General features: G+C 39.6%; 1 protein-coding gene across 1 annotated transcript in view; it reads right to left on the reverse strand.

Annotated features, from left to right (window-relative positions):
* The window catches only part of ATP11A (ATPase, class VI, type 11A), a 143,340-nt gene extending 136,940 nt beyond the window's left edge, over positions 1-6,400 (reverse strand). Inside the window, exon 1 of the mRNA XM_009326312.1 lies at positions 6,143-6,400. Coding sequence (XP_009324587.1) covers positions 6,143-6,400 — 258 coding nt within the window. The remainder of the gene's footprint in view (positions 1-6,142) is intronic.
* Positions 6,401-23,117: the final 16,717 nt, after the last annotated feature.

Genomic DNA, 23,117 nt, shown 5'->3' on the forward strand with positions numbered 1-23,117 from the left:
TACAAGTAACTGTTACCGATACCACGCGGCAGGTCAAAATTGTATTAAAGGCAAAATCTCCTCCGCACGACCCTGCGCGGGTTCCTTTACGTGCCGGCGCCCGAGGAAGGGCGGTCTTTAAGATGGGACTGCGGCGGTGAGGCGCAGCGTTGTGCCTGGACGCGGAACAGGACGCGGAACTTCCCCCTGCTTGTAAAGCGCAGCAAAAACAGTTAAAGAAACCTCTCTTCAGTGGCTGAAGCCCAAACATTACAGCCCTAATAAGCCTGCCAACAGTAGAAATGACTTGTCGAAGGTGAAGGGATAAGCAGAAGTCAGCAAAAATGTGCACAAAGAGAAGCAGGAGCGTATCTTTATTCCATTTTTTTTTAAGATGCCTGAAAGAACACCTTTAAAGAAGGCCTTTGTTTTCCTCAACTGTTGTGTTCTCATGCCATTCGTACCAAAGGACTCACTCAAGTTTGCAAGAATCTTGTAGGTAGTCTCAGATAATTTGTGTATTACTCTGTACAACTTAATACAAAACTAACACTTTAAGCTAAATACTTTCTCCAAAATTAATTGGAACTTACTAGTTTCATAAAATTCAATATTTTACTAAAAAAGTTAATTTTAACAAAAGCAAACAAAATCAAAAGCATTTTATACTTACAAAAATCCGTTCCCTTTATTAGCAGCGGTCATATAAGCTGTCCTTTATTACCTACCTCATGGCCAAAACTAGGCAATTTTTGCTCCTTTGATTTTTGTGTTGTCACAGTTCAGTAATTCTCTGGACACCATAAAATCTAACATAAAGAGTACCTGAATTTCTAATACAACTAACATATACGGAAAAAATAGAGATTACACTATTTGAGATCATCACAAAAGTACTAAGAGAAAGGACATATGACTGATTCTTTACAGGTCACCTTTAATTTAGATGCATTATATATGTTCAGCATTTTTTATTACTGGTTAGATTGCAAAATGTGTAATTTAATGGGCAGTAAGTGCCATGTGGTCAAGCTAATGTTGCTATTCAAGCTCTAAAGTGATGTTGGTCTAAAACCCAATTTTTTTCATCTCATTTACTACTAATAATTTATATTTGTTTTCCAGCACCTCCCATTTTCATGCTCCTATTTACAGACGTAACACTTCTGTAACATAGGGTTTTGTACTTAATTTCACTTTCAAGAAATTATCACTGAAACTGAAAGGGAAAAAGTATTAAAAGAGCTATGAAACAACGGGAATTTTTCTCAAAATTAGCAATTCTGCATGAGTTAACACAAACCTACTTTCTTATCTGTTTATTTACATGAACAATTACATATTAAAATAATATTCTGTGTACATATCACTGTTTACAGAACTAGTACAAAAAACGTAGAGGAACCTAATTCATGAAGTGGTAATGTCAAAATACACAGATTGTGAAGCTGAAAGAGGAAGTTGTAGTTGGTTTTTAGGCTACTTCTCTGCCTAGCTATTCCATTTTCAAAGAATCTGTGCAATATTCATATTTTGTAATATTTTTACGACTTACTTATTCCACTTTTAGTCAAACCGTGCCATTTAATCAATCCAACGTCTTTAATGACATTGCTTCTTACCCAGATTTGGAATGAAAGCAAATTTTCAAATTATGCAGAAAATTGCTTTTTAAAGTTTTCTTTCTTTTAATACTTTCGGTAGTTTCTTTCACCCAAATCCCGCAATATATTTTCCACAGAATTGAGTGTCATTTCTTCATAGAAGCAGGTAATTACTCCTACAGGTTAAAACCTGCGGTATCTACACACTTTTTCCATTAGAGAACCTGTGTGAGGTGCCTACGCTACTTGGTGCACCGCGTAGAGCGTTTCTGAAGGGAAGGAAGTTCACCTGATGAGCCGGTAGCAGTTAACAACAGCTCAGTACCGAGCATGATCATCACAGCCATATTTCTGAGCTCCTTGCTGCCTCCTCAGCTTAGGTAACCGAGGCGGGGCTGCAAGAAACATTTTCCTCGGATCCAGAGCCTGGAGCCCGCCGGTGGGTGTAGGTCCCACGTGGATGCGAAGGTTGGCTCTATTCCCTAAGGTGAAAAGGGGGCCGCTGCTCCTCTTCTCACTGACTCTTTCGGTCAAGGGCAGGGGGAAGGGACACACACGCTCAGATTCGCATTTGCCGTTTCCAGGCTACTGCTCAAGCTGAGCTGAGCAGCACCTTTCTGTCCTTCCCGTTGAACCTGTGGCACTGTGCTGCCAAGAAAAAGAGAGAGAAGGAGCCCAGCTGGATCCTGGGCACATATTGAGGTGAAACCCCAGCCCACGTTAGTTGTCCTTTATGCCCCTATTTCCACAAAAAGGAAGGCTAAATGTGCAGCCCAGAAAAGAGCACCGGTAGGCCACGGAAAGGTAACACAGCCTGCCCTTGCTGACTGAGCAGTGTTTGTGCAGAGAGAACCGAACAGCAGATGTATACGCCTTTTTGGAGTGACAAGCTCCTCCGGGGTTAGTAGGCAACTGAGCAGGGTGTTTAGGTCATACCTTTGGACTTAGGCACCTCAATCTGCCTAAGTCAGGCTTAAGGTGCCTGAGTACTTTATTGGATGTAGCCTGAAGTGACTTGCTAAAGGTCACATTGTGACTTAACAGTCAAGCCAAAAGAGGAACCTTGATCATATCGGTTGTGGATCTGCTCTGCCTATTATACAATGTTTCACTTTTAAGCAATTTATTAAAGCAATCGTCTTTGTCTTTGAATATGCCATCACATTTATTTCACTCATTTCTCCTTTTAAAAATAAATTCCTAAAATTACCTGTATGCTTTCTCTACCTTCTGTGACCTAGCTGTCTTTTCCGAATTTATTTCTTCTTTTCTGACTGCAGATTAGACTTCCTGTTCTATTGCTTTCTACTTCTCCGTCCTATTCTTGCTGAATGAACCTTTCTGATCCATTACTGGCCTCTCGGCCTCCTCCTGCCTGCCCAGCTGAATCACCAAATGCTCTAGATCTTACTGCTTACTACAGAATCTCCCATCCCTTCTGATTTACTTGCCGTATCAGTACGGCTCTGCTTGAAACGTCCCGCTCATTGTTTAAATAGCATTAGACATCAAGGTGAATGTGTTAGTGCACAAAAGATTTACTCTTCTTGCATACAGCTGTATTTTCTGCTGCTTCGCAATCCTTATTGTGCTACCCTTGTTTCATAATTGCACAGAAAATGTTGAGAGACTGGTCCAAGGGCAGCAGCTCACTTCATGCTGAATTCTCCTCTCAAGGCAGTGATAACCTGTGGTTTAGGCCACCTCAGCTTCGGAAAGTGGGAAGGCAGGATTTTAACATACTATGTAGGAGCCAGGCCCCAATAAAGTTCCACAGTTCCACAGGCACAATGGTGGTAGAGTATACATTGATAATATGGTAGACATCAGAAGCACTGGAGTTCTAGATTTTAAGATGTGTAACACCTGTTTAGATTCCTACTTCCTATTACGTTAGTGACTATGTACCTCTAGTAGTTCTGACCAAAGTGACTAAATACTTCTTGAAGAAACTGTAAGTGGTAAGGGTTGACTTGGGCATAGGTGAGAACAGTGTGAGGAGAGGGAAACGACAGAGATCAAAAAGCCGTTAATTGTACGCAGCCCATCTGCTTGAGAAACTGGTGCACGCTTTGAGTAAAACCGCTTATCCTACAGTGTTCCTGCCTTTTCCCCTACAAATATATCACTTCTCAATTGTATCTCTCCCTCTATTTTGTTTCTGAAAAGCTAATCAAAAGAACAACTTCTTCTCTTTCTTGCCTCTACACCGTATATTTAAACTAGTTAATTCGTATTAACAAGGGAAATTATTCCCTCAGTGGAACAGATGTTTGTGCTTTGATCTATTGCAAATAGTATTTTCTCAGATCCTTCCGAATATTGTTTGTGAAAAGAGATACAGACACTCTCTCTTGTGTCCGTAGTCTTTGAACTTTGTTTTGAAGTCTTGGTTTTATGTTAAAAACATTTCACTGCCTGGTGTTTGTGATAGATGTACTTCATTTGAAGAAGAACGTAATTAACGGTTAGTGCGGTAGTCTGAGGACTTACCTGCCCAGGACAGTCAGCCACCTGAAGGTGAAGCCAAAGTGTGAAGGCAAAGCAAGTACAATAACCAGCATCAAACCGCTGTGATGATGACTTTATTCAGAAGTAGAGTGGCCCAAAGGACAGAGGATTAAGCGCTGGAGATGGAAGATCACTTCACTCTTGCTTGACATTCTTTGTCCAGATCTGTTTTTTCCAGAAAGTGCATGTGGAAATGAGACGTATTTCTGACTCTTCGACCTCTCTGTTTCTAACCTCTGGCAATACTGCATAACTTTGGTTATAATCAAACGCTAAATGCACTGTCATTATGACGAAATGTAATTCCCACATCCTTGCTAACAAAGGTGACCCTTGTTATATAGTTTCTTAGCAAAATCCTCTAAAAGAACAGAGTTTGACTTCTAAGTATCTGACACAATCAAATAAATGCACGCCAGTTAAAATAATTTGGCTGCAATCTTCTGCCAGCTCAGGCAGTTCTCTGCAATTACAACCAAGATTTGTTCATCTGCATTACCTGTGTATGTGTAACAATGAATCACAGGGAAATCTTGGTCATTAGCAAATACATCTTTGCAAGAGATCCAGTCCCTGGCCGCTGCAAAGCAATCCTTTTCATCAGGAAAGGCACAGCATTCAGGAAGGTCTTACTAGTGACACAAAACAGTAGAAGGTCCCGTCACGTGGACCATTTGCAAAGCTTGCCCCGTCGCTGTGAAACAGCGTATTAAACTCATTAAAAGGAAACCCAGCCTCCGCCAGAGGAAGCTTCTCCTGGGATGACATGCTGTTGGCTGCTATGGTTACTAATGTGATCTTCCATCTACTTCCTTGTTCACTCACCTGCTTTCCCATTCGAACACCACACACAAGTACCTTCAGAGATATTTGTTGTTGGAATAGTGACAAACCTCATTAGTGGCAGCCATGCATAACCAAAGGGGAAAAAAAAGATACAAATGAGCAGCGAATAAAGAGAAGAAAGGAAAGTGCTGGAATCTATAGGTATTGTGAATAATATTCTGTCCTTGCTGCTGTGTGAACTTTGTGTTCTCTTCGCTTTGGATTTGCATTGATGTTAGCCTTGCCTTACGTCTCTATTTTACACCTCAGTGCCTCGATCCGGCAATGAACTCCGCACAGTCAGACTCCTGTGACTGTAGAGCTGAGTGCAGTATCAGGATCTAGATGAGGAAAGTATTGTGGTTTATTTTTGGTATCTTAAAGGGACAGAACATTATTTTGCTATTTCATTTTATTTTTGGTAGCACTTCACAGGTCTGGTTCCCACCTTTACATACATTTTTTCTCCTTTTAATTGTTCTGATCAGCCTGTCCAACTGTGTAATAGTTCTACACTGTGAAACTGTCAAATTCCAAATAAATTGCATGTCTTGGGGCTGCTTTTCCCCCCCCAAATATCAAGAAAAAAGAGATTATTTTTTAAAAAAGCACATGAAAATTTCTATCATATTCTATGATAATAACCAGATGGACTAGTTAGTACAATTAGTGTTCGTCATAACATACTTCCAGGTTAGGAAATACTTTTTGACAATATTTTCTAGCAATAAAAGCAAGCAGCTGATCCTGCAAAAGGATAGTAAATAAAAAGGATATCACTTTCTGGCTACTTTAATGTAATCTGTAAAATTACTTTTGTTCTGATGTAGCATTCAATCGAAGCTGGAAGAAATCTTTTAGTGGTTTGTTCTTTCCCACCAAATAAGGCACTAAATATAGCAGTATCAGCATTCTGGGCTTCAAAAAAGCTGTGGTTCAGGTTTCTCAAGAATATCTGCTTTTTCCTCCGGACTGTGTTCAATTTGTTTTATAACTGTTTCTTTAGGAAGCATGAGTAGTTACAAATCAATACATAAAGTACCAGAAATATTAAACACTACCAAAATGAACCTTGTGCTTAGATAAAAATGATGCAGTGATTACAGTCAACAGATTTTCCAGTCTGAAAGTTACAACCAGCTGGAGGACAAATTCCTAAGAAAGGGACACAGCACTGCAGTCTAGGGCAATCTGACTTGTCCCACAGAGAACGGCCCGCGTACCTTTGCATCATTCTGCTCTTCCCCTCCCTCCCGGTTATTCTTAGATGCTGCATTCTCATGCGCTGGGAGTAGACACAGCAGAGGTGGAGTGGTGCTGGGAGGAGGGTGTCTGGAAGGAGGTCCTTTCTTCACCCCTGCAGGCCTCCTGATGACCCTCCACGAGCAGTAGGGATGGAAGTAGGACGGATACGGTCCATATTCTTCTCTTTCCTGTAGGTAAATCCTAGATGACAGTGACGCAGATCGCACCTCTTTCATTTCCCTTGTCCAAAAGGCATCAGCATTTTCGCTCAGATTAGCAAAGGTACCAGTATTCCAAGAAATGTTTTCAAAATAATTTTTGGCAATGTTTTCAAAATAATTTTTGGCAATGTTTTCAATATTAATGCTCTATACACGGCTTTTTCATATCCATGTAGCAAGTATTAAAACCTGCTGCTACAGCCACAGCTTATTCAACTGAGAAGTGGTTCTTTAAGATGCTGCTATGTTTTCCCTTACTGCAGCTACGTCTGGCTCATCTTCTTGAGCACTGCAGAGGCTTGGCATGGTGAGCGTTGTGTGGACTAGGAATCTTGCTGTGAGGGAACATGGTGAGACTTAGCGTTGTGTAGACAGGCTCAGTGAAGTGTATGAGATCCCTGAAGCTTTCAACCATGACAACATTCAATTCCATCATGTCACTTGCTGTGAAATGTGTGATGGCCACAGCCATTGTTTTTTTTTTTTCCCCTGCGGAAGTTTGCCTGTAATTGCAGTAAAGTTGTTGTTACAAGTTTGCTCCAACTTGTCATTTGTACATTACTAGAAATTGTTTTAGTTAAGTAGGCAATAATTCTCAGGAGAAGGTTTCTTCCTGACAGAGATGCACTAACGCAAACTTTTACATCCTTACATAAAGGCTTATAAAAATAAAAATTACAGTTGCATAAAAAGCAAAAAATAAAAATTACATTAGCATTTTCATTGTCTTATCTTTCCTCTCCAGGGTACGGCCTGTTGACTTGTAAAATATCTCTATATTGTATGTAATTACAGAAGTTTGAATTCCACGTTCTCCTGTAACGTTCCACTCATGTAAATCCTGTGGAGGGGAGCAGGAAGAGGAGCCAGGCTGGTATGGAGGCTGGTATTGTCTATGGGCAGAAGTATTAAATGGCAAATCTAGGAAGCGACAGAGATCTTCTGGTCTCTTCACAAATTTTACAGTGAGAGGAAATTTGCGTAGCTTGCTGAGTGTGCAGAGGTAAATTTGTATGACTACAAAAGTAGCTTGCTCCCACACAGTATGTGTGCTTTTGTTGTATTGCAAGTTTGGGGTTTTCTGTGTCTTACTTTATTTCATGTAACGGGCATATGTATTTCACGCTATTTAGAAAAGGATTAATAAACAGTGGCGACAACATCCATGCCTTGTCGTGATACTTCCCAAAGCCGTCAGTTCTGAAAGCAGGAAACCCACCTGACATATGGCTGAGTAGGAAGGAGAGCCGGTCGACGACGTCTACACAGTGCGAAAAGCCTGGCGAGGGACAGATTTTATCAAGCGGCTGCGGTTTGCAAAGTGCCAGTTTCTTTTGAGATGTTAAGTCTGTGCAGGCTAAGGTGACTTGTTCTGAGGAAGCTCGCGTTCCTGTGTAACTGGGCTTATGGCCTGGTTAGGCAAACCAAAGCTTTTCCTGACTTTGTGTTTACACTGACTCTAACCCGGGTCATCTGTTTGCTGGAATAGGCTGTCCTGGCAAGGGAAATTGGACAGTTACCACCCCATCAGTGGGTGGAAGTCTCTGCTGGTCCCAGGCAGAGGCTGCCGAAAGAGGGTGTTTGACCTTCTAGTGTCCAGAAATGTGGGACAGAAAAAAATATCTTTAGCTGGGGATTATTCCAGGGGAACTAATGCTTAATAGTAGTGAACTAATAGTGAAGGTGGATAACACTAACAGAAACCATTTAAGAGGGATGTATCTGGTAGTAAGCTAAATACTATGAATAAGTGCCACCAACAGTATTTGATGCTCTATAAATAGACACGCATACTAGGGCAGTCCTGCAGCAGTCGTTTGGTGTTGACTGATTTTAAGACAGTCAAGGCTGCTGTTGCTTTGCCCCATTTTGATTCTACTGCCTCGGCAAAGCTGGCTGGTGCTGGAAGGGAAGGGCAGAAGTGTGGCAAGTGCGTGATTTGTATCCTCCGTGACTAATGCTTTAACATCCTCAGGTGAAAGGAGAGGATACAAACTGTCTTACTTCTTGAGTATGTCTTTCTTTTGCTTCCTAAAATAATTGTTTACTAGCAGTTTACTGCCTCAAATTAGGCCACCGTTACAAATGATCTTCAGTGTTACCACAGAGAAATTAATGTAGCTGAATTTTCCTATACATGGAGATACAGTTGTGATTCCAAGCCACGTGAAGTATGAGTGCTGTCCTGAATCGCACAGGCCTGCCCCCTGACGCATCTGAGCCAGGAAGCGTATGTGCATGTGTGACATTTCTAGAACTAATCATCCTGGCAGAACAAGTCATATAATGGGTATTGATTTATAACTGGATGTGGGAGGATTTGTTCATGTTTTCATACTGCTGTTGAAATTTAATTCTATCAATTAGTGACCGCTTTGCCTCCTCTATACTGAGAAGTACATGAGCAAAGAGCAATTGCATATGCAGCAGAATTTTAAATTTCTGCCTTAGTTTTCCATATTGCTTAGAGAAGGGAGTAAGGGAAATGCCAGTTTGTTCCACTCTTCCCTGCTGTGCCCTCCCTCCCTTTGGAAAGGGGAGGCGGCTTAGGTTACTCATCAAAGGCAAGATATTGAGGGAAGAATCCAGTAGCGGGAGAAGTGATTTATGAAGGCTTCCATGCCTTAAGTTCATGAGTTAGGGATTCCTTCCTTGAAATACTTAGCCCTTAGGCTCCCTTCCCATCTTTGCCTGCTACTGTGTAGCCCCGTTGATGTCAGTGGGCTGGCATGGGTGTAACTGAAATGAATTTGCTCCTAACGTTCAGCACACCTTATCAATCTGAATGGCTTCTTGGATTCCTAAGGACCTGCTTCGAGGGTGAAGGGTGGTGGCGGTAGAGACAGAAATAAAGCCTTACGAAAAATTTGCCCAAGACTTGGGTAACTGCTAGCCAGAGAGAAGAGGGATGAGGGGAAGGGAGGAGATGGAACACAGGAGGGATGGGTATTTGATAGCTCTTTATTTTATCAATTAACTCCTGACCTAATTATTTATAAATGTGTACACAACCACACGTATACAAACTCCTTTTTTCTGTTTAACATTTTGATTACAGTGAGGCCCTTTAGTACTAGTCACTGTATAGACACACTCATGGTGATACAAAATCATGGCACCTTTCTAATAATGCATAACCCAGTGGCTGATGCATTACATACGTGTATATACAGCATATATACAGGATGATGCAATGCATATATATATATATATGCATTACACTATTCCTAAAGAACTTGTTGCTAAAAAAGAATAGGAATTCTAAAAAAGAATTGGAATACAGTGGTAGCTGAAACTGTATTACTATATTATACTACATAGCCCTTAAATGTTAAAGTTATGGGGCATATAAGCTAATTTTAGTCAAGAAGCAACATATGTTGTCTCATGACTAGAGTGCTGCCAGTGCCCAAGCTAGCGAGCGTAAAGAGACTTTGGATGGCCCCATTACAGCTCTGTAGTTTGTAGACAAGCCCTTAATGGCACTGAAACCCTGGATAATAAAAGCATTTGTTAAGTCATAGTACTTTCTATTCAGTCTCATCCTCAGTGAGCAAAAGAAGGCTGTGGGAATACTATGTTACACTCAGAAAATTTTAAAAAGCAAACAAACAAAATTTTATCTCACAGCTGTGCATCTGCTGGTATCAGCAGGACATATTTAGCTGTGTTTATACAGAAAGTAAACAGGTAATTGGACTTCAGCAAGAGTCAGTGAAGTACCCTGATGGGATTTTTTTTAAGAAACATTTTATTTTACAGTGAAAGCATGGTTGGGCATTTTTACTGCATGAAATTGGAAACTGCTAGAAATATGAGTATTGAGTTGGTTTATTCTTATATTCATCACAAATAAAATACTGTAAAAATAACTTTACTGAATAATGCAAGAAAATAACATTTAGTAATAACACTATAGTCATGTTCAAAGGCCTAAAGAAGTATTGGGGTGCTGTATATGCCAATAATGTTATACAAATGCATTAGAAAGCCTGGTTTAGAAGCCTGGATTTTTATTGTATTTTAATTAGTGGGCAAAGAATAGCAAAGAGCAGATAGCATGCGACCACCCTACTTTTATTACACTTCTAAAGATGCTTTTATTCCAAATACACAATCATCATTACTTGAAATAGATACTACTTATTGCTGCTTTTACTTAAGTATTATTACACTGAGAAAAGCATAACTGTGCTTCCTTTTTGCCCAGCGATTTTCCTCCTTTTGTGATACGGTGATAAGGTTCTGCATAACATCCTGCACTATATATGGTTTCCAGGTGTTTGAGCCACTACTGACAAAACCTAACATGTTGTCTCTTTTTTATGTAGCCTGCTAAGTTTGCCAGGAAAAGGTGAAGACAATGAACTTTCCTCCATGACTAAGGTAAAAAAAGTGCTTTCTGAGGAAATATCCTTTCCTTTTTCAATAAGCTGGCATGTTACTCTTCCTATACTGATAGGCTGCCAAGGCTTTTTTATTAAATGCTAGAAAATTTGGCAAGGCTTCCCCTCAGATCTCAGTGGATTGTTCATACATCTGATGCAAGCACATATGAGGCAACTTAAGCATGATTTATCGTGCTTAAGTTTTTTTGTCCTTGACATTTATATCTTAACATCAAAACAGCCTGGAATTGCATAGCACCTCACTGCAAACAGGGAGGTGTGTCCCTGCAGACTTCAGTCACTTAGCATGGGTTTAATGGTAAGGGGCAAATAGCTGTAAAGCAGCATAATAGCATTCTTCTCACTTATATGTGGCATTTAAAACTCTGGAGATGTATTGTTTCTGATAGGTAGGTATCAACGATATCATAATCTGATGTCCATCACACTCAGATTACTTTTTTTATGATCTGTTTCGGCGCAGGATTCAGCACCAACCTGACAAGGGGGAGGTAGGGGACTCCAGTTGTAGCAGCTGCAGAATATGTCAAATACCATGCTACATTATTTCTTAGCTTCCATTCAACAGGTGGAGAAAGTCTTAGTCTGTCCCAGTCTACAGTGGTAAACTGAAATGGGAGGCTAAGGGGAAGTAGGGGCAATCAGATACCTCAAAATGGCTTGACTTCCCTAAATCTGTCCAATAAAAGTCATCTTTTGTATTAGCAAAATCATCTGAATTGTTAGGTAATGAGAAAGGAGACTCCACAAATGCTTCAAAAGACCATTTTGGTCCTATTTGTGAAAAAGGATTATAACTAAAAATACCTCTCTGCAGTAGAAAAAGGAATGGAGTGACTTTCTAGGTTGCTCTTAGTTTGAGATCACAGCCCTGAGAAGCATTACAGAGCCAGGAATACAAACTCAACAAAACTTTAAAAGACTTGGCCAGATTTACAGAATCACTTACTGAAAGTAAATCTGTGATGGAAGGAAACACTAAGAAGGCAAAACAGTCTCCTGGCATCTAGTAGGCACTACAGTCCCTGGAGAAATTGTTCTTTGTGCTAATGTGATTTATAGGATGCTGTCAGAATTGATACTGTATGCTAGAAAATCTGATGCTGAAGTTGTGATGATTCTTAATGTGACAGGCAGAAACCAAATGCAGATTAAAAAAGCATCTATATATTAGAGCCAATGAAAAGAGAAAGAGTTCCATAATAATATCCTAGGAATACAAATGGAATTTTATTAATCCTGCATGATGTTGCTGGTGCAGAAAGATCACAGGAAAATGCTACCGTGCTTTGTCCAGAATGAATACGCTAGTCCTGTTTAGAAGAGGCAGGTGTAATGATAAGCAGTTAAACAACATATTGGCTGTCAGATAAGAGTATTGTAGCATGCAGTTAAAAGACAAACAAAATTTCCTTGCTTTTACAAGCTTTTACCTTGCTTCCATATGTGACGCTACCGAGGTTTTGCCAGTGATTGGAGCTAGAGATACAAAGAACTGAAAGTAACTTGTTCTCTGAAGAGTGGAGGAAGTCAGTCTTCCTGAAGAAGACAGGAGGATCAGGAATAGACGTGGCTTTTCAACCTCTGAACTCACTTTCATTATGGTGAATTTTTGTCTGCCATCTTATTTGAGGTCCTTGCCTTTATGAAAATCTCTGGATCAGGGAAGATTTCAGAGATTAGAGAAGGCAATCATAAAAGCAATTATTTTTCCAGAGGAAATACATTAAAAAAAAATTGTTCTACATAAGAACATAGCGAGAGTATAAGTGTAAAGGACAGTTCCTTTCTGTGCAACTTCAGAAAACATGCCTATTTCTGCTCATTTTAGTTTGTCAGTGATTCCATTGTTCTGGAAGTATTTGCATCCAGTTTTGCTTCTACTGTTTCTACAGATTTCAGACTAAGTATATAGCTGCGACTTTCACATATTCTGCATTCTCTAATACCCTAGATCTGAAGGTTCAAGAAAGGATTATTAGAGGACCATTTCCTTTAAGGTAACTTATTTTGTAGTGTTTGTTGTTGAATCCACGAGTCCAGATGTACCAAACCCACAAATTTTGGCTGTTTCATGTATATGGCTTGATTTTAAAATTAGATCACTGAATTCAGTTCAGAAATTTCTGCTTGTTCAGCCAAACTACAGTTTAGTGAAACCAATTTAAAAATATGCTGGTACTGCCAGCAAAATGAGTGTATCTTCACTGCTCTGCATACTATTCAGGCTTCTCCTTTAATATTTTTTTTGGCTGTAATTTAAACTTTTGTGACCTTTCTACACCATTCCTCTCTCAGTTGGGTATGATTTTATATGTTTACCAGGTTTAAATTGATGTCATACAGAACAGAGACACTTCAAGAAACTCAGGGTAACAATCCTTGCCTGGAATTTAATCAGATTTGTATGTCTGTTTGCACTTTGGCTTAAACTAGTAACAATTTAACAAGTATTCTTTACCATAACTAAATATGCCTAGTTTTAATAAAGAAAAACAAAAGAGCTACTAATGCAATTACTAACTTTGTTGCGGGTTAATGCTCTTTCAGTGCCCTGTTGGTCTACATTGATAGGGAGGTAATTGGTTTATGTGCTAAGAAAGTTGATTATGTTGCCCAGACTCTTAGGGACCTGAGCAGGGGGAAGGACTGAAGGATGTAGAAAAGATGTAAACCAGAAGGATCCCCATGTGGGAAGATACCTGCGACCTGTGCAAAATCTTCATTAGTTTAAAATTTACTTTTCTCTCACCTACTTCCTTTCCCACCATGCTCCATTACTTATAAATGCCAAAGATGATGTGTACTGCTGTCTTATCTTCCAGAGAAAAGCAAACTGGAGGAACCAAATACATGTTAGAAGGCTGAAGTCGCTGGGGTTGAGCATGGGACACAGCAGCCCGAAGGGAGAGGGAAAATCATGGACGGTTAGCCAGTGAAGGCTACAGGAAAGCAGGAGAGGCCAGAGTTGTCATTAGCCTAATATTTGCAAGGGCCGGAGTCTCTCATTCTCTTGAGCTCTGAGACAATTTGGAAAAGAGTAATTCTGTAAATGATTGCCTGAAAAAGCAGGACTAGGAACTGCTATTCCCAGCAAAGCTCCAGCGTAACACAGAAGAAAGTCAGGCACACCGCTGCATGCTAATTCAGGTGAGGCGCCGCTGGAAGGAATTCAAGCCCATCAGGCCGGACACTCTAAACACAAAGAAGAGGAGGTCTAATACATTTATATCCTAACCATTGCCCTGCTGTGACAGATAGACTTTAGTCTGTCAGTTCATATCTAGTTAAACTATGAAAAAAAATCGAATCCTGTCGCTTCAAAGGCAGAGTGAGCTTGATACTGTCTGATATGTCATGCTGGAATAGCTGACATGCAAATCAGGATCCAAAACATTTGCTCTTTTATGCTCAGCCAGGTGCAGGCAAGATCAAAGAGGCTCCTAAAACCTTTGATTTTATTGAGGGGAAATTGGGAAAGTTGTCCAGAGCTTACTGAAGGGCAGAGAGGACCCTGAGTAGAGAGATGGGCAAGAATGTTATAAGATGCAAAAAGCACAGTGATTAAATAAATTTAGACACCTTTTTCCTCACCCAAATCATATCTCTGATTCAATATTGCATTACTGAAATTCTAAAGAATCTTTGATTGACATCTTTGATATGGTGATGAGGTCTCTCACAACTTCAACTTCAAAACTATTCACAGAGTATAAAGGACTGGGATATGAGGGTCTTTGGATACCATAGGCCATAGGCTCTTTGCTTTGGTTGATATTAGATGTCCTAGGGGATCAGAATAGTAAGTCTGAAAGTTGCCTAAAAGGCTGGGGGTTTTAAATTGATAGACCACCAAGACAAAGACACAGGGAAGCAAGATAAATGTTTTTGTGTTATAAATTATCCAAATTTTTAACCACCTACTCAATTGTTATGGAGCTCAGAATTTTGCTTACTGTTTCTTCTAAAGTAACAAATTTTTCAGTCTTTTAATAAGCATTCTCTTGAGCAAACCATTTTGAATCATACTCTTGTGTTTTGGATTTACAGTTTCAGGGGTGAAACAGCACTCAATTTCTAACAGGGTTAGACCTTAAAACATTAAATCTTAAAGCCTTAGATGCTAAACCTTGGTGTTGCCCACTTGGCATTAGACAAGAAAGCAAGAGACAAAAAAGTTCTCTCTCTTCAGTATCTTGTTACAAGAGCATGGGCTAAAGGACGTAAATAAGGGTTTAACCAGCACTAACACAGGATATTATACTAAAAATACTTTCAAGAATGCATTGAAATTTGCTAGACTGCTAGCTTTGTCTCTCCTAGCAGTGACGAGCAAGAACACCGTAATACTAGGTTCTATGGGAGCTGCCTAAGAATAGGCTTTTAATGGAAAAATCGATAAACGGTAACCAGTAGTGTTCACCAAAATCTGCGTTATGTGAGCTTTTATTTACCATGTAAAGACTGAGAAAATAAACTAGAAATGTCTATGACTTATTAAAATATTTGTCCCTTTTATATATAAAGAGGTACTTTAATGGTCCACAATCTTTTTGTATCACTGCCTGGAATGTATTTTGTCTTAGAACAGCACTGTAAGGCAGAGCAAGTGCTTTTCTCCTCACTTGCCAAAGGAAACTGAGAACAAACATCCATGGTGCATTTCATGTGTTGTCCTATGTCTTGATTTTAGCTCAGACTTTCCATATTATTTAAATGCAAGTGTACACCATGGCATGAAATCTAGGAGTGCAATTTGACTTGCTCTAAGTTTAAGTGTCTGCACCATAAGAATCTCCACCCGAACAAAGTGTCTAAACTCCTACGGTAGTCAATGGAGAGCTAGCCAGTGCAGGCAGGGAACTTGGGGAGCCTTTCAGTTGACCAAATGTGATTCCTTTAGGATGAGATAAATTCTCCTCTGCATGCGTTTGACCATATTGGCTTGTTGATTTAACTGAACTATAGACACCTGTTTATATGCAAACATTTCTACGGTAGACACCTAATGTTTGATCAAGTTGAACCCTGCCCCAGGTAAGCTGTAGGGCAGTCTAGGGGAAAACCCAGAACTAGGCTAGGCCTTAATGCAACCCCAAGTGCAGTCGGATATGCTGGCCTCACTGCGTCCTGGCTGAGTCCATCACGATATTCGGCAACCACCCTTTTCAGTGCGTCGTGTGGCTGATCGAGAACAGACACGTCAGCCATCAAATCTGCGCCCAGCGTGGAAGTTGCAGTGGCCCTACATCACATGTGGGAAAGACGTGGGGTTTGTAGGTAGCTGGAGCTCAGGTGCCTTATCCTTTGAACAAGGTGGTCACAGGCCAAGTACTGAGCTGGGCAGATAAAGGAATGAAATTCTGTCTGGAAGTATTCTGGCCGTCACCCCACTCTCTGTCCTATGGGATAATATAGATGTAAACAGAGTGATTCAGACCAGATCCCACGGAGGCAGGCCCTGAACTCCTTTGGGATTTTGTCTCCACATGAATTATTACAGGTTATGTAGGAAGTCTTTGAGGCAGAATATAAACAAACTCGGGCATCTCAAATCTTAGGCTAATGTTTTGACACCTAGATCATCCATATTGAAGTGTCTCATGAATATTTTTTATTTTTCTGAAGTACATTAATTTAATATACTAACATGAGATTAAGAAACAAAACTTGAACTGGCTGTTAACTCTTTACCTCTGTTTTCATTGAACCAGGAATCATTTTGAATTTTGCCATTCTATTAAGGAGCACCAATCTGTCATGAAAATACTGGGTGAGGGAGAGGGAAGAGAGACAAAATTATTGCCAGTTTCAGTTTAATTTCTACTGGAAAAATACCTTTTATATTGTGCCTAAACAGGAGACTATTAGAATATACCTGAAACTTTGGAAGAGATTAAGAAAGGTGGAATTACTGATTTGTTCTCAGTGATGTACCTTTTCCTACTTATTTGATCAAGTCTGGAAGTGTATTTTAAATAGGCTTGAATACATTATGCATTTCTGGTTCCTTCATCTCAAAAATGGTGTTAGAAAAGATATAGAGAAGGATGACAAGGTTGATCCAAGGTGTGGAAGAGGTTGTGAAAACAGATTAGGACACTTCAGCTTGCATGACAGATGACTGGGTAGTAAAAATTTTAAAAAATAATAAATGACAACAATAATTTCTTACTTCTGATGATACAAGAACTAGGTGACAGCAAATGACATTACCCAACAGCAAGTTCAAAACAACATTCAAAGCACACCTTTTCACAAGATGTGTAATTTCACTATGGAAATCATCATCACAGGCTGATGCAGAGACCAAAAGTTTAGATTCAAAAAGTGATTCAAGAAGGATTAAAAAAGTGTATAAAAATAATGGAAGAGAAATCCATTAAGACTCCTAAACAAAAAGATGCAGTCTCTGATTTAAGCAGTACCAAAGACTCAGAGTAGAATAAGTACAGGGTAGGAGTCTTGCCGTATGTTTGCTGTGTACACCATGGATGGTGTTTGCATCAAGGATATAGATTGAGTTTAAATTGGGTACAAAATTGCATTGTATTTATTATGCTTCCAGGACAGCTGACCCAAACTGGCCCAAGGGACATTCCATACCATGTGACGTCATGCTCAGTACATAAACTGGGGAAAGCAGCCGGGGGGGGCCGCTGCTGGGTGACTGGCTGGGCATCGGTCGGCGGGTGGTGAGCAATTGCATTGTGCATCGCTTGCTTTGTATATTCTATTATTATTATTATTATTATTATTACTACTACTACTACTTTATTTTATTTCAGGTATTAAACTGTTTTTATCTCAACCCACGAGTTTTCTCACTTCTACTCTTCCAATTCTCTCCCCCATCCCACCAGGGTGGGGGAGGAGTGAGCGAGCTGCTGTGTGGTGCTCAGTTGCCAGCTGGGGTTAAACCACGACACCCTCCCAGTGCTGTGCTCCTCCCCCCAGGCTGCCCCACAGCCTCCATCCTTTTCTCTTGGTGTCCCCACACTGTTGTTCTCATGCTGTTATTCCCATGGCCTCACCCCGGCACACCCGCTGCTGTGGTGGTGGCAGGTTCTCCTGGGGAGCGACCAGCACTGGCCAAGACTGACCCCTTCACGCCCGCGTCTCCTACCCCTTGGTTGTAGCGGCTGGCTGACCTGAGGGGACCCATGACTTGACTGCACAAAGCTTACCAACCAGTCAGCACACAGCACTTAATGTGCGCCCTAATCAGCGCTGACAACATCATACGCAGAAAAAACCAACAGGGCCTGTGGCAGGTCCTGAGGTCACCTGGAGTATTACTGCAGGGAAAGTGGGATGGTGGGCGGTACCAGCTGTCCAGGGGAGGATGCTCATCGAAGGATCTGCCATCCCTTCTTTTCTCAGCTGGCCACTGAGAACTATTTTTCTCCCTCTCCTCCACTCTCCCCAAAATGCGACATTCAACATGAGAGCTACTGTGCACCATCAGCTGCGAATAATTGCCCCTGCTAATAATTCTTTGTGCATGTGAACCTGTCTCAGCATCCTCTGTGCAAGAAACTTAATCTTTGTCAGTTTAAGGGCATTTTAGGTCAACATTCTTACAGTCTTTGGCTTTGTCTTTGGTAAATACATTTAATGATATATTGATGCCCTAATTATTGCGAGGGAAAAGTATTGCTTTTAGACCTCCCATCATACCTATTTTTTTCTCCTGCACCTTTACATAAATGCATCCCTACTCTCACAATCAAGTCTAAATGACTTCTGATTTTTGTACAGGAGGAAATATTGTCTTCACTTAGCACCAGGAACATGAAGTTCCCTCTCTCCAGTTACACAAGAAAGAGATGTCAAAACAATTATTTCCTGGGTTGCTTTCCTGGCTGGGATTAGAAGACCAAGTCTATCATATTTGCCCTGGCATTGCCTCGGAAGAAGCTAAATCCCAGAGAGGTATAAACCTACAGGGTAAGTACAGGTTAAATCCATTTTCAAAGTAACTTCATGCTGTCAGCACTGATTTTTCTATTTACTTCGGAAGTCAATAGATATTTAGATCACTGGAGATTGGATTTAAAATCAGTTTCACATGATAGAAGCTCTATAATATGTATAACAGGGTATTGCTGTAGAGTCTTGGACCAAGGCATCTTGATTTTATCTGCTATATTAATCATTAATCTTTTTTTACAGAGAGCATTTATATTGTTGCAATAGGAATGTATAAGTTGGGCCATTGTAAAGGCTGAAACCAGCCATGTTTCAGATGGATAAGCTTATTTTCCTAATATTTTAAAAGGATTATATTTGAAAAGCTATGATATGTAATAGAGTAGGTAATAATCACATCTATTGTTATGTGCTGTGCAATTAGTTTTGTATCTAATATCAAATATAATTCTTCATTAAAGTCAGGTCAGTCCTGTACTATCAAATATAAACTGACATTTGAGAGAGTAGTGGTTTTTTTAAGGACAAATAAACATGGTTATTTGGAATATTGTTTTTAACAAGATAAAAAGTTTGAATTCCTTACCCATGAGAGAAAGCTGGTATTATTTTTCTTTTATTGGATATATTTTTTAGAACTGGTCATACCCATTAAAAAGACTCAAAATCCAACACAATGGCAAATGCAACAAAATTAATTGACTTTAATAATTTTACTTTAATACAGTAAAATTATTTAAGCTTTTTTCCTGTCCACTACAGCTGATACGCAGCTGCCTAGCATGAATAATATGCTATAGACATCTGTGGCAGTTAAAAAAATCTAGGAATTATGAAAGCTATGCCAAAATGGTGAAACTAATGGAGCCTGCTAATTCATTTTATACAATAAGGCAATGACAAGTGACAATTTGACCATGCATTTTAACTGAATACTCATTTTTACTTGTAATTTCATATGAATATCCATTCAAAGGAGAGTATTATATAGAGCAGCCTTTAAAATATTTGCTCTGCCGTAACTATATTTTAAGGAGAATTTTTTATCTTGCATTTTAATTCATGCTAAATGTCAGTCTATTACATGATGTTTTAGCTGATATTTGCCACCTTAGCCTTTTTCCTAATATGCATCTTGTTTTCCTGTGAATCATAAAGGTATGTGTTCTATATCACTGAGCTGCATACAATCATACAGACTTATGATCTAGACATTTGTATGTCACATACATAAAAGGTGTTTTACAGATCAAACAGCTTCAAGTTATTGCCCTGATTTAAGGCATTCTACTTACACAATTCTGCCCAAGTCGGTGCTTCTTCCTGACATCCCAGGGCAACTTTTATTTCTTTGCACTGAGAAACTCTTCAAATCTTGGTTAGCTTAAAGACTAACACAATCCAAGAAAATTTCTGTAAAACTTTGTAACTCCTAGAGGTAAGGCTGAGCCACCTTGGAATGCTACTAGCTGTAATCAAGTCATCAAATCATACAATCATAGAATCATTTAGGTTGGAAAAGACCCTTAAGATCACTGGGTCCAACCGTTAACCTAACACTACCAAGTCCACCACTAAACCATGTCCCTAAGCGCCACGTCTACATGTCTTTTAAATACAAGTTATTGAAATCTTGATTAAAAGTGGAATACAAATAATGTTAGTTACAATAGCATACTTGTTTTATACACATCTTGTCAAAGAAGCATCTCAACTGACCCTTGCAATGCCTTTGTCTGAAGGTGATTAGGAAATCATAAATGTAATACAGAGGAGGAATTAAATTAAGTGTTCAAGACATAGCTCTGCTTAGAATTATTTAACACGTACCACTAGTGACGGCCACCACTAACGTAACAGGTGAATCTTGATATTAATTTCATATTAACATGATATGGTTCTCTTTTCTCTCTTACACATTTTTGCTGTTTAGTACGTGAATAAATCCAATTAACATAAACTGAGCGCTCAGATAGCACTTTGCAAGATCAGAAGCCCTTTGCAAGAGATGTTGACTTTCTATGGCAACAGGGCCAAAAAGGGATTCCCCCTCCTTGCTAGAACCCTTAGGCACAACAGTTAGTTAGGATAGTAACAATTATGATCACCTTCATTTGACTTCAGAAAATTCAGTGATGTGTATTCAATTTGCTGATATTGAACTGTTGAACTATTAGGACTATAAAATAATCCTGTATATTGAATCTGTGGATTTTCTTCTTTGAAATATGGATACTTTGCTACTGGCTTATTGGCAATTAGATCCAATATAAAGGACTGAATCTCAAGATACTGTGAAGAACTAACTGGACAGGAATTGCATAAGTGACTAAATCTCGTTTTTCAGAGTCCAGATTAACTCCTTGAATTGATCTGTATTTGGCAAAAAAATTTATTATGGGAGCATGGTTTTAGAGGAGAAAAAGAATGTGTTTCACCTGGTTCCCGGAACACAGTGGAGAATGGTCCAGAAAATTACCATATGCTGTAATTTTTTTTCCTTTGATACTTTTTCCACACTGGGAACTTTTTAAAGGCATGTAAGTCATGCAGATATCTATAGTGGATAGCTGGTAGTTTTGAACTGTGTTTCTGCGTAGAAAAGCATCAGATAGGCTTAGAGCTCTTACAAAAGTGCAGGATCTCCATGGCATTCCTCAGGAGTCTGTGGAAACTGAGAGCTAGAACCTCGTGTTCTTACCTGCAGTACTGCTATTCCTTCAGAAAAGGGCATAAAATATTTAACCTGGGGAAACCCCTGTAGGTACTGGCTCCCATGACAGAGTTTTTCCTTTAGTGGAAAAGAACAACATGGTCCTTTGGGGAATTTCCACCTTGTCTTACAAGTCAACTGTGCTGGGTTGACACCTTGTTTCACCACATTTACAGTGATTTTAAATAAGGTAATTCAGAAAATGTAACTGTACTGGTGTTAAGATAAGTTAACCCTGATGCATTACAATATTAAAATATTCCAGATTCAAGAATTGTTGTTACTTATATCTTTACATTTAAGGACAGAAATCTCTGCTAGATCATCATATAGGAAAAACTCTGCTAGATCATCATATAGGAATGTGTAAGACACATTACATTTTTCTTCCTGATTTTAATCATAAAATACAGTTATTCTCACTGATAGGCTTTGTTCTGATATGCTTTGTTCTGTGTATTTTCAGAATGAGGTATGTATTTCTGTGTAACGTAACTGGCGTAGAGTAGTGTGCATATAGGTTGCATGAGGCCAGGGCAGGAAGGAATACATATTTCAGAAGAGGATTTAACATGTCTTCTTCCAAAATACATAAAATAGATATATGTTCTTTCAAAATCCTATCATCATAGTCATGGGAAGACATTCAGAATTAATTTAATGCAAAATCTTTCTTATTAGTTTCGGACTTGTAGCAGCTGGAGCAGGACATTTTCATTTTATATGAGCAATTCTCATTCTAAATTAATGGAATGTGGATTAGTGTTTCCATATTAAGAGATGGTTCTGCCACAGCTCATCTTTTCCATCAATAATAGATACTGTCACCCCTGGAAGTTAAGAAATCCTAGCTGGTACTGACTGTTTTCAGATGTGTTTCAAAATAAGACTTAAGGAAAGGTTCTTCTGTTGGCATTTTGAAACATTATTTCACTTTACTCAGTTTGCAGATGCAAGCAGGGCATGTCGTAAATACACAAGCATTTTTACAGTGTACTTTATTAATTCTTTCAGTTAGAGATTGTCTGTTCATCATCTGTCAGAGACAGATTTATTGGGATGGGCTGAAGGATTTGTAACTTCTTTCTTCTCTCCTCACAGCCTACCCCGTTAGCACTGTCAGCCTTCATCATGATGGTGAAAAAAATATCTGTACAACATTGTTTCTCCCATAGCCACATCATGACGGTTAAAGCCTATCCACAACAATGCTCTGATTTACTCAAAACACTTTTAGTTTTCTGTTAAAGCGTAATATTTCTCACAGTCTTTTCTTAGCTCTGCAAGACACAAAGCATGACTACAGTTTATCAGCTAAGCAGTTTGTAGGAATACCATGCCTTATATTTGGCTGACATTGTGTGATGCTGCTTTCATAATGCTGGAGGGGGAAGGAGTGTCTTTCTGACCACTCTAAGGTTGTTTTCTAAAGGATTCCCAGCAAATACAAGCATGCATATAATTCAGAATCAGTTTTGCAAGCATTTTCACTATCCTTGGAGCAACCATGCTGTTGTTCTGCCTGTGACTGGTCCCTAATCAGTACCGTCAGGGAGATGCAGAAGAGAAACATTGCAGACGACATCAAGTTGGGCGGGAGTGGTAACCCTAATCTGCTTGAGGGTAGGAAGGCTCTACAGAGGGACCTGGACAGGCTGGATCGATGGGCCGAGGCCAA

The sequence above is a fragment of the Pygoscelis adeliae genome, unplaced genomic scaffold, assembly GCF_000699105.1.
Source record: "Pygoscelis adeliae isolate BGI_AS28 unplaced genomic scaffold, ASM69910v1 Scaffold156, whole genome shotgun sequence".
In the NCBI taxonomy this organism is placed as follows: Eukaryota; Metazoa; Chordata; class Aves; order Sphenisciformes; family Spheniscidae; genus Pygoscelis; species Pygoscelis adeliae.